General features: G+C 41.2%; 1 protein-coding gene across 1 annotated transcript; it reads left to right on the top strand.

Annotated features, from left to right (window-relative positions):
* The first annotated feature begins 793 nt into the window (after positions 1-793).
* Positions 794-2,791, top strand: LOC135479325 (uncharacterized). Its single transcript, XM_064759148.1, has one exon. It carries the CDS (start codon positions 794-796, stop codon positions 2,021-2,023), a length of 1,230 nt encoding a protein of 409 aa, XP_064615218.1. The 3' UTR covers positions 2,024-2,791.
* The last annotated feature ends 9,465 nt before the right edge of the window (positions 2,792-12,256 follow it).

The following is a 12,256-nucleotide window of genomic DNA, read 5'->3' as shown; positions in this document are numbered from 1 at the left end:
CAAAGCGTGTGGCATGGTTTCTAAAAGCAAGAGCATATGTGTGTTGTACACGTGTTACATGGTCGAAAAGGGAACTACACTTTCACGTTATGGACGCTTATGACCTGATCTGAAAAGCATGTACAGTTGTATGTTTTACGCATTTCGCCTGATCTTCATGTTGTACTCATATGACATTTTTTGGAAAGCTTTATAATGTATTTATCTGATTGGCACTTTTACGCCATAAAGGAAAATATTTCATTCGCTTTTACGACGGCGACTAACATGATAGTGAGAAAAAACGACATAGCCCGGGGGAAATCCACTAGCACTCCAGGATTAACGGTAGACATTGGTGCTTTCCTTCGGTAAGTCGTAACTCAGTGGAAGCAGCACTAGATAAAAGAGCGGTGGAATTCGTCCTGCAACAAGGAGGCCCACTACATGCACTGTAAGGATTCCTTCGTCGTCATATGACTGAACAATTGTTAAGTACGACAGTAAACCCCACGCACTCACTCACTCACTCATTCATAAAGCCACGCCCTATTATCGAGTTGGTGACCCAGGAGTCTCTCACCAATGCGGTCTCTGTGAGTTTAAGTCCAGCTTATGCTGGCTTCATCTCCGGCCGTACGTGGGAAGGTCTGACAGCAACCTGCGATTGGTCGTGGGTTTCCCACGGGCTGTGCCCGTTTTCCACCCACCACAATGCTGGCCGCCGTCGTATAAGTGAAATATTCTTGAGTACGGCATAAAACACCAATCAAATAAATAAATAAATAAATTTTATCAAGTTGGTGTAGAACTCATGACGCCACACAATTTTTTTTCCCGAGTTTCCGTAGTACTCCTGTTCATTTCCATCGTTCTCGTGTTCATTATCACGTTTCAAAGTCACTGTAGAATTAATTCCGTTATTTGTAACAGATTGATCCATATAATTTATTTACAGGTGTTCATCGTCTTGAACATCTTCAGCCTGGCCTTAATTCTGGTCTACCTCAGCACGTACGTGGAGCGACTCGTTCCAGAGAGAGCATGTGGATATGGGAAGAACCTACTGTCCAAGCATCTCCATAAGCTGTTTGGGCAGACATTCAGGAAATACCTAGTATATCTGTGTGACAATGGGCCGTGCGGGGAATGGACGGATCGCCTACAGGGTATCGTCATGTCCTACTTCCTGGCGAAACTCACCAAGCGCAAGTTCGCCATCATGTCTACGTCACCGATCAAGCTGGATAAGTTGATGGAGCCGGTTTTAGTCAATTGGACCTTCGACCGAAGCAATGTCATCCACGGCTCATGCGCTGTTTACGACTTCCTGTCCAACCCTTCCGAGCTGCTCCAAAAACTGGAAAGCGTTGATCTCGACCAGGAATTCCCGGAAGATGTTGTCTACTTTCGTCTGTCAAAGTTCTCCTGGTCGCGATTGCACACGAACCGAAAGTACCGCGAGCGCGTGGACCACATTGGTAACGGGACTGCTAAAGCCTTCTATCAACTCATCCACGATATTCTCCGTCTTAACAAGCGGATGTTGTATCAGTTTATCGTCTACAAGAACCAGTTCAAACCCAAAGCTGTGGATCGTCTGGTCTGTGCCGTGGTGGAGGGGATAGAGGGGCCCCTTGGGGAAGCAAACACAAAGGCTCTTTGGGGGTTTCTGGACCAGTACAAGCATGAGGCTCGCACCAAGGTTGTGGTGTCGTCCACAGACAATAAGTTGCTGGACCTTGCTATTGTCCGCTATACTGACCACTTCATGTCCATGCCGGGTGTCCTCAGCAAGTTTGACACTGGGGAGGAACTCCGCTACCGGATACTAGACAACCTCAGACAGATTATCCTCGACTTCTACACCCTTGTGGAGTGTAACACGCTGGTCCTGACGTGTGGTAGCGATCTAGGCAAGCTCTCCGCCATCACCCGATATGCCCACGCAGATGTCCACTACCTCCACAGCGGCAAGGTTTGGCCAACAACCGTGGAAACTCTGGGCAGGGATTTTGAGACCGGAAAGTGTACAGTGATTTAGGTGTTAGTTTTTCTCACAGTGGACCGCACTTAAAATCACAATTCGGGAGTGGTAACGTCACAACAACAGAGCGAGCTCTCTTTGTTGTATAATATAAGAGATACAGCTTGGGGAGTAAAGCCAGAGCAGCGACGACAGTGTGATAGTTGGTAAATGGTCACACGTATGACATCGCTTTGCCAAAATGGATCTTCATGCAACCAGTTTAACATGTGTCAGCATACAAAATACTGGAAAATAACCAAACATGCCCACAGAAGATATTTAACAAAATCCAATGGTGACCTCAAACTGATAATGTGTGATTGTATGATGGAGGAGATGCCTCGCCTCGTCCCTTACACCTCGACCTAAAACTTGTAAATTGTTCCGGAGCATTGTCTTCTAAATCGAACGACAGAGGGCGTTTTCATGGACATACATTCTGTTCCTTTATTTCAAATTGAAGAGACCAAGCTCACGCGATGTCCGTGAACAAATGTCAAAAACTGCTGACTTTCAACATGCAGCTCTACCCATCTTCACCAAAAGACGACTTGTTCAGAAAGTAACGAGCCCTGCAACTGTCCAAGAAAATGGGCATTACATTTTGGGCGAGCTAATGTTGTACATGTAGGTACCTTTTAGGTGGAATATAGTGGTCTAAAACAACTGGAATAAAAAGCCAGTCGCAGATAAATTGTTAAAATATTTGATAAACTGGAGTCATGAAGTAAATTATACTAATCGTCGTTGTTCCTTGTTTTGGCTCAGGTGAATTTCCCACACGTTTTTTCCCCAAGAAATTCAACCGTGTCTTCAAATTATCACTAATACGTAGCTTTTTTTGCGTCTTCCCTTTTTGCCACTGGTCGTCGTCATCCTAGTTGCTCTATGCTTTGTTTTGATTTGATGTTTTAAATCTTTTAAGGGATGTTGCATATTTTTAACCAAATTCAGCAAAATCCACGGTGCTAGGGGGCGTGTAATTTGCTACTATGCAAATATTTACATGGGCAGTTAGACTAAAACTGTGACTGTCGGACAAAACAAATGCTCTGAAGTAAAACATAAAACCAACAACGCACTCATTCGTGTATCGGCCAGTAAGCCTGTTGTTGGAAGATAACTCTTTCTGCATCAAACACTAAGTATGTGCACAGCTGTCCTACTTTTTCCATCTTTTACTTGCAGTGTGTAGACACTATCGATATTATTTCGTTCGTATCACTTTGTAAAAGGCCGTCCCGAAATGTTAAGCGCAGACCACCACAGTACTCAAGAATATTTCACTTATACGACGGAGGCCAGCATTGTGGTGCGAGAAACCCGGGCAGAGCGCGGGGGAAACCCAAGACCATCCGCAGGTTGTTAACATACCGTCCCTCGTACGGCCGGGGAGGAAGCCAGCATGAGCTAGACTTGAATTCACAGCGAACGCATTGGTGAGAGGCTCCTGGGTCATTACGCTGCGCTAGCGCGATTTCAATCAACAAATGTTTGAACAGGACAATCATTTTTATTGAAGAATCATTTTACGGCTGCATGCGAGAAGGGCGTTTCTTCAGACTCACAGTTAATGACAATGCTGTAGCTTATGTATATCTTATTTATTCATTTGATTGGTGCTAAACACCGTGCTGAATTGTTTTCATTAATGTGATCGCGGTAAAGTTGATAAGTGGAGAAAACCGGAATGGCCAATGTACAAACCACTGGATCACTGCCACATAAATAGCTCACAAACGTTCTAACTTAAAGCCCCAGTGGAAGCGGCGAATCTGGGTTCGAACAAGCGACCTTAAACAAAAAATAAAAATAACGACTAGGAAGCGAAATATATAGGAATATAACCTATCAGAAAGCTAACACAACATGCATTCCAGTTAATTACGTTCTGAGCACTGAGCACTTGGAAAATAAAAACAACACCAACGACGTGAAAATATGTAACAAGTGTAATAAAACAGCCGTTCTGAAAGACTGAGAAACACAATTCTTAAAGGTGGAGAAAACATAAAAATGACAAAGTACAGATGAAAGAGTGCGAAAAGTTGTCCTTAAATGTGGTCTTCAATGTTTTTTTTCCTTAAGGAGAAAAAGAAACTTGTAAATAATTTTTGTTTGATGGGTATTCTGGACCATTTTTTGGTATTTATAGGCTTTGTTTAATAATGTCATACATGAGGATGAACACAGGTTTAGCCAATATTTTTGCACTAGAATTTGTTCTTTTCAGCTAACAAATGTATTAAACCTCAATTTGGATCATATTTATTTTTTAAATATGTTCATAAATATTATCATAATTTAGGTTAAATGCAAATGTTTCGATATAAACAACAAATTTACATTGAAATAAATTATTAGACAAGCATCACATCCTTATTTAGAACATTATTATGCAACAACGATGAATACGAAAAGTTGGTCCCAAATATCCACCATACAAAAATATTTTCAAATACCCTTTTCTATTGAAAAAAAAATATTAAAGGTCATATTTGCAAATAAGTTTCGACGCTCTTTCATCTGATTTTGGCATCATTTTAATGTTTCTTCTTCCTTTAAGTAATCAGACGAAGGTCATACGATTCCTATATAGTGTCTGAGAAATGATACCAGACAACAACAACGTTCCAAACTGTTACAAACGCTTCAGAGGCCTAAAATAAGTGTTAATGCAGTAGCGTATCGGAAGTGTTCAGAAAGCGAACGGTACGTTCACAGACAGATCGGAACAGTTCTCAGGCCGAAAAAAGTATTTGTTGGAATTGCTCAGTGGCCAAAAAGAATGGTTCAGAAATAAGAAGAAACTGTTCAACGGCCGTAAATAGACTGTTCATCCAGGTGCCGATTTAAATTGCTCAGCTATGAGCCGATTGGAGCTGTTCGTAAGCCCACTGGAACTATTCATGAGCCGATTGGAACAGTTTAAAAGGTGATTTCGGTGTTGAGCACAATTTGGCACATATCCACGTAGCTCTGTACGACCTCCCGAGCGAGCAAGGCGGCCACGGTGGAGTTGAAGCTGAAGCTACAGGCATCAAACTGACAGTCCCGGTAGTAGTTCAGGCTGTTAAGGCGACGATCTTGGATGCAGTTCCTCAGTGGACCCGTCCCGTCGATCAGAAGTCCGCAGTAATTGGCCTGCGTCACGTCGATTGGCTCACAGCAAGGGATGTTGGTGCGCGCCGCCGGCCACCTGGTGGGCAAGAGGAGATAACCGTATTAATTGTACGAGTGTATGTATCAAAAGTAAAATGGAATCAGTGAAACACAACCCAAATTCACATTCCAAAATCAGTTTCATGAACTGGGTTAGTGTTAGTACAAATCTTTTTTACCTGGTTTCCTATTTGTAAAGACACGAACCATTTTCAATAACTACTTCAGTCTTTACTTTAGAGATATACAGAAGCAGTGATCGAACACAGAAAAGAATAAAAAGAGTATACCTCTTGGATGAACTTGTTTTAGACAGGCAATGTTCCCTAATGTTTAGTCATAACTTGCCTAAATGTCTAATGTTACAACTTTACGAATTTGACCAGTGACATTTAATAAATTGTAATTAACATCACCGCAGCTTTTTAACCTAATTCGTCTTAAGCCATGGTGCTAGGGGGCGTGTAAATTGCTACTATTTATGCATTTACATGAGCAGTTAGAGTAAAGCGCTGACTGAGGTAAACTGAGAAGAGGGCGTATTTCACCGGTTACGTGTGACTATTTGCCAGCTATCACAGTGTCGTCGCTGCCCTGGTTTTACTCTGTATACATCTTTAATTATATTTCTTGCTTTTTGACTAGATGTTTTCGTTACAGTAATGAAGTAAGAATTCGATGTACTAGTATTTCATGCCAACATATAAGACACCACTGCAGACGGTCCACAGGACATCGTCTCTTTTCGAAGTAAACCACAGACCTTCGGCAAATTACTGACTAACTTGTGCACGTGTAAGGTAGATATACACCATTTTGGTGGAAGAAAGGTGTTGTTCATGTAGAGGCAACAAATAATCGAACATTTCCACTTACTGGATGGGAATGTCTCTGAGATCGGGAAAGTCCGGAGCTCCCGGAGGAACATCCACTGGGTTTGTCAGACTGGTGATATTACACAGGCCGTCAAAAGCCCGGAAGTGACGTGTGGACGCTGGATAACATATCCTGGTCAAGCTGCCGCCATTGAAGCAGGTCCTTGAAAACACAAAAGATAACAATAGTAAGTTGACGGACGGTAGATTTACAACAATGAGTGTTTGTAGGGAGCTTTGCACAGATGGTTCATTTACTCCATTTTACTTCTCATTATTAAATGAGGAATGTATTTTTCATCGATCCTGCACACGGCGTTTTCATTACCTGTAGATACATGTGAGTAAAACTTGTAACTTTCGAAACTGTTATAAGTGCACGGGGCTATTGTTGGCAGGCAAGGCTGCCTAGTATAACGTTATGATCGATAGGTGTTGTAGAAGAATTTTTCTAGATCAGTGGCATCTAAATAAATTGCAAGTAACATCCCCGCATTTATTACCCAATTCTGCTTAAGTCATCGTGCCAGGAGCCATGTAATATGTTGCTTTGTACGTTTACATGGACAGTTATTTACCCTGACTGAGGTAAATTGACAAGAGGTTTTATTTTACCGGTGACGTACGACCATTTGCCAGATGCTGGTATCACACTGTCATCGCTTCTCTGGGTTTGCTCTCTGTGCTATAAGTTTTTTTATAGTGTACTTTATGTTTTGGCACCTTGGTTGTTAACCCTCTGCCATGCTTGTCAATGAACAAATATTCACGACCAAGCCTCTGAGTGCTAATTCTGGAGGCTCTCGTGAGATTCTAGAGGTTTTCGTCAATAGCGCCCATCGGTGTAAAGCATGTTCTAGACAAGGTACCGTTGACAAATTACCAACATGGGGTAAACCCGTAACTATTTATTCAGTGATGCTCATTCACAATACTTACAACAACTAAGTAGAGACCTGATGGACACTTCTGTGCACGCTCTGTTATTGAACTGCGTGTTCTAATGAGGGAGAGATGTATAATGTGGGTACAGGTTATTGCTGGTATTACCTAAGCCCCCAGATGGTATTGACACAGACGAAATTGTTGCGGTAGTTATACACCCGGAATGTCTCCGTGTTATACGGTAACCTCCGGATAGGGATCGTCCGGCCGTTAATCTGAAACCGGAGAACAGACAGTGTATTCACTATACTCTGGAATATTTCACTTATACGACGCCGTCCAGTATTATTGTCTTCACTGAATCCAAGTCTCTTACATGAATACGCTAGACATTTTGGATCAACCCTTCTTGACGTCTTGGACGCTGATGAACAGATAATGGTTTAACTGAATCGAGACGTCTTACATTAGACGTCTTACACCGATCCCTCTTGATTTCTTGGACAGGGACTAATAGATGTAAGTTAAACCGAATTCAGGCGAATTAAAGCTATACAACAGGCTAGTAAAGGGCTTTAGAAGGCAGTCAGAAAGAGGCTGGGATCCTGTCTGTGGTTTGTATGTAATGCATATGTGGAATGACAGAGGAATGCTCGTGGATATATTATACTTCTTTGTTCACAACATCAAAAAACATGCGTCGAAACAGACACCCGAACACAGCCCGTTTTAAGACGACTATACTACATTACACATCTCAGGCCCCAGAACCACGAAGCGATCTTGAACTTATGTTTGTGCCTAAAAACATATATTTACAGTCAAAATGTATATGTATTAATGTACATTACACAAAGTACATTACAAGTGTCAATAAGCACAATGAAAGGTTTTCAAGATCTATAAGTATCAATATGGTTTACATCATCAATCAAATATTTAAGTGAATTTAATTCGATTTAAGAAGGTTTTGTCAAAGTAGCGAAAGTAGAGGCAGTTTCCAGCAGAGGGTCTAATGGAAACGACGACTTCTTTGTTCTTGACGTCTTGTAGTCTGTTTATTTTTACGCCATACTCAGCGATATTTTACTTATACGACGGCATCCACTTTGGTGAGAGGAAACGGGGAAGAGCCCAATAGGAACCCACGACCCCCAGGAGGTTGCTGAAAGACCGGAGCAGAAGCTAGTATGAGCTAGACTTGAACTCACAGCAACCACATTGGTGAGAGTCGCCTGGGTGATTTTGCACCTGTTGGCACGTTAACCACATCGGCCTCGAGGCCCCGACGTCTTTTAAGGCATAGAAAACAATGTAACCATACCTACATTGTTGCACAGCATGTAAAAGAAAGAAGCAGTTATATGAATCCACCAAAATGAATTTACCGCTACCTGTACGCTGCGACCTTGCCCGAGAGTTACGGCGTATCCGAAGATATAGACGGTGACCGAATCCATGTATGTAACGGTCCTCAGTCCGTATCGGTACACGTTGTTCCCGTAGACGGAGAGCCGCGGGGTGCCGCAGCAGTTTCCCGCCATCAGGTACGTTCCCTCACCCATGAAATCAAACCGACGCCCGTCAAAGGAGAGATAATGCGGGTCACCGCTGGCCTGACAGCAGATCTCATCGTCAGTGTACGGGCTACCTGGAAAGACACCAGGAGCAAACGTATGGTGAATTTTAATTAATTAGTTCTTTATTTGACTGATCCTTTACGCCATACTGAAGGATGTTTCACCGATACGATGTGGGTCCAGTTTCTTGCTTGTGATGAAACCGGAGTGCCCGGGGTAAACCACTGACCTTTGACAAGTTACTAACGAACTTTTCTCATGTGACCTACAAATATGCACACTATATCGGTGGGACACAAGGGGTCTTCAATAGATGATGTACCACGAGCGTCATCGACAGCTTATTGTCACTGACGCCCCACAAACAGTGAGAGCGAGGGAACTACAAATTCCCTGTCCAAGGCCGGGTTTGAATCCGCACCTCGTGTGTGCTAGTGGTTAAAAGTCAAGCGCTTCCAACCACTAGAATTACGAGGTATTTTATACTATTAAATGCTTTCTGTGGCACAGCAAAAGAGAAAAAAAAACATCTCGTAAAACTTAGAATGGCCTGGAATTCGTCTCCTCATTTCCATTCACTTCAAAGCACGTATCGAAAGTATAGGAAAAACAAGTGTATCAGCTAAAAAAAGGATCTATACACCGATAAACAATACTCACTTTCCTTGATGACAATTGTTGCTGAAAAAAAGAAATATAACAAACTATTAGCACTATTTGCAGATCAGATTTAAAGCCATGTTCAAACGACAGTCTTAGAGGTTCTCATCTACGTACAATATATCAAAATTAGTCGTACGTGGGAAGGTCTGTCACCAACCGGCGGATGTTCGTGGGTTTCCCCTTGGCTCTGCCCGATTTCTTCCCACCACAATGTTGACCGCCGTCGTGTAAGTGTAATATTCTTGAGTACGGCGTAAAAACACCAATCAAATAAATAAATAAATCAAAATTATTCGCATGTATTTTTCAGAAGAGGTTATTGTGTCCGAAGAGTCCGATAAAAATGAACCATCTCGTGCAAAAAAGTTTCTCTCTGGAATGTAAAACTTAATGATTTTTGTGATGAAACGCCTTGTTTTCTTATCGTGTTTTCTTCATGGATTTGCATTTATTTATTTCATTGGTTGCAGTTTTAATCTATATTTAAAAATATACGTGGACTCAGTTGTATGTGTTGAGAAAATTAGCACAAATAGAAATAGTTTAAGTACGGCGTGATTGCTTGTGTTTGTTATTAGAGTTCCAAATAAGGCGTGTCACAATTGTGTAAAGGTATATCTTTATGTGCGTAGGTATACAGTAAGGTATACATTATTTGTGGAGGTATGTCAGGCCTTACCTTGTCGCTTTTCTACCGATGTAGCGGAAGTTACACCCCAGACCAAAGTCGCAAAATAGAATAGTAGTAACATGCTGAAGCCCTGAAAGGAAATATTGCAGTATAGTCCATGGGCCAAGGCCCAAAATCACACTGGGTGGCCAAATCTCCTCCATATTTATAAGTCGGTACAGGACTTTTGTTCATGTCTTGAAATGATAGCCCTCGCCGATGGGTAGCTTTGTGCGGGTTATGCCCCCTTTAATAAACATACTTATCATTCAATGTGCTAACTAATATATTACCAACAGTCATACACTAACAGCATCATCCGAACCTCCAGTCAACTCAGACACAGAGTGTTTACCTTTAGGAATACTTCACTAGTTCTAATCTTTTAAAACATAATGACAAATTTGTTGATCAAAGATGATATTTTAGCACTCTCTGGGTTGGGACAGGGGTGAATTACAGGTGCTAGAGGGACTGCATCAGCAGATTTCAGAAAGAACAGAAGACATAAAGTTTATGTTGAGTAACGTTTCAGGGCATTCCATCCCGGTTGTGTTGACAAATAACTGTTGACTTCAGGTCTAAATATCCAGATGGTAATTCTAAATGGCACACTTTCTTTCCATGACCTCACCCCCTCCCCCCCCCCCCAAAAAAACAAAGGAATGATGAAGAATTTTGATTCTGTCAGAGGGACATTCGCACTCTTATTTGTCTGTCAGCGGGTGCCATGGATGTTTAATCAATACCTTGCTCCTTATTTTGATATTTTAATTGCATCGTGGTTTTAATTACTGAATGGCTCTGTTCAAGCAAGTTTGTACATTTTAATGTAGTTGTTAGAAGACAGCATTTATGAGTTTTAAAAGCAATTTACTAAGTTGTAAAAATTTGATGAAAAATTATTTCGTCTGACATACATTTCATAACAGTGTTTTTTTTTTGTTTTGTTTTGTATAACATCAAAGTAGACATTTACATTCTGCAAAGAGTATTACGGAATAATTTATCCCTTAATCTTACTATTTAGCAGAACATTTAATTACCAGTATTATAGATGGAAAGTCTAAATATCTGATCAAAGGTTTGCTCTGACATTGTAGTTTTCAGACTTGTAAATCAGAGGTTTAGGAATGACACGAACGTTTACTTACCTGAGCTAATCTACCTTAACTCATGGTAATAATGCGTGTAAATAAAAGTACGCAGCTGGGCATATAAACTGGGCATGTAGATACTGTTATCAACCAGCTGAAGGCCTTTCAAATCTTACATGTAAATATACAGGACAATTGAATATTCATCTAATAACGTCTATGAAATATAGACAAAATGTGGGCTGCTCATGATATACTGACGTTTCTCTTGCTTTTTGTAATTTGCGCAACGCCTTGTAAGGTGACTTTTCATTTTATCTTGGTTCAGTTTTGCCTTATGGCTTAAATGACAATGTTATGGGGAATGGCAATGTAACATCTAGTCAACCACACGATTCTAATATAACACAACTGTTTAAGAGCCATCAACGCAACCATGCGAGGGTGAAGTTTCTCGCGTCGATTGATAGCAACATAACTGGCAGCTATGTGGTAGGTTTCTCTAAAACAGCAAACAGCATGCACGCTCTACGTACAGTATTATATACACTTCCTCTTAAAATATTGAGTGAAATAGGTACAAAGGTAACATTCCCTTCTACATTTTCTGTACCAGCCCATAACACCCATGGATGTCAAGACATATCCTATTTTTGACTTTATCATCCAGTCAGGCCAGTCCATACTGCTAAAAATAGACTGTTCCTAAAATTTAAGTACCTAGATAGGGGTCTTGATTTAATAAACGTACTACGGATTTTAAATGATCGAGAGGTTTGCAATCATTTCAACATGCGAGAGCCCCTATGCATTTCCTACCAGTATACAAAATTAATGGCATCCAAGATATTTGATTACACGAAAGCAATTAAAGATTTTAAGATGTTTGTTTATACATCTGGTAGATACATTTGTGACTGTGAATCGTCAGACTTCATTTACAATCCATGTCAACATGTGATTACGGGTAACCTTTATATTGTAAACAGCGATGATCTACGAATTCTTTTGGTGAGAAGTGCAAAGTATAGAGAGCCGATAAAGATAAATATGACAGCTAATAAGATAGTCCTTTCAGCGCTGGAAAATTTGCAATAAATCTGGTCTAGACGTGGGGAGGCAGAACTTTCAGTCCTCGATACTTTGCTTGAGCAAATTGAGACAACGATTGTCCACCACATCAATGCTAATGCTCATGTGACAGTCAAGCAAGTTCTGAAGGATCCTACCGTGCGAAAAGGTACTTAACCGCCTTCGTCATTGTTCCTGCGGACCAGGCCTCTAATAATATTGTATTTGTCTGGAAGAACTGTTAA

This window comes from Liolophura sinensis, chromosome 12 (assembly GCF_032854445.1).
Source record: "Liolophura sinensis isolate JHLJ2023 chromosome 12, CUHK_Ljap_v2, whole genome shotgun sequence".
Lineage (NCBI taxonomy): Eukaryota > Metazoa > Mollusca > Polyplacophora > Chitonida > Chitonidae > Liolophura > Liolophura sinensis.
Note: the sequence above shows the minus strand (reverse complement) of the source record. Positions and strands in the feature narration are given on the sequence as shown.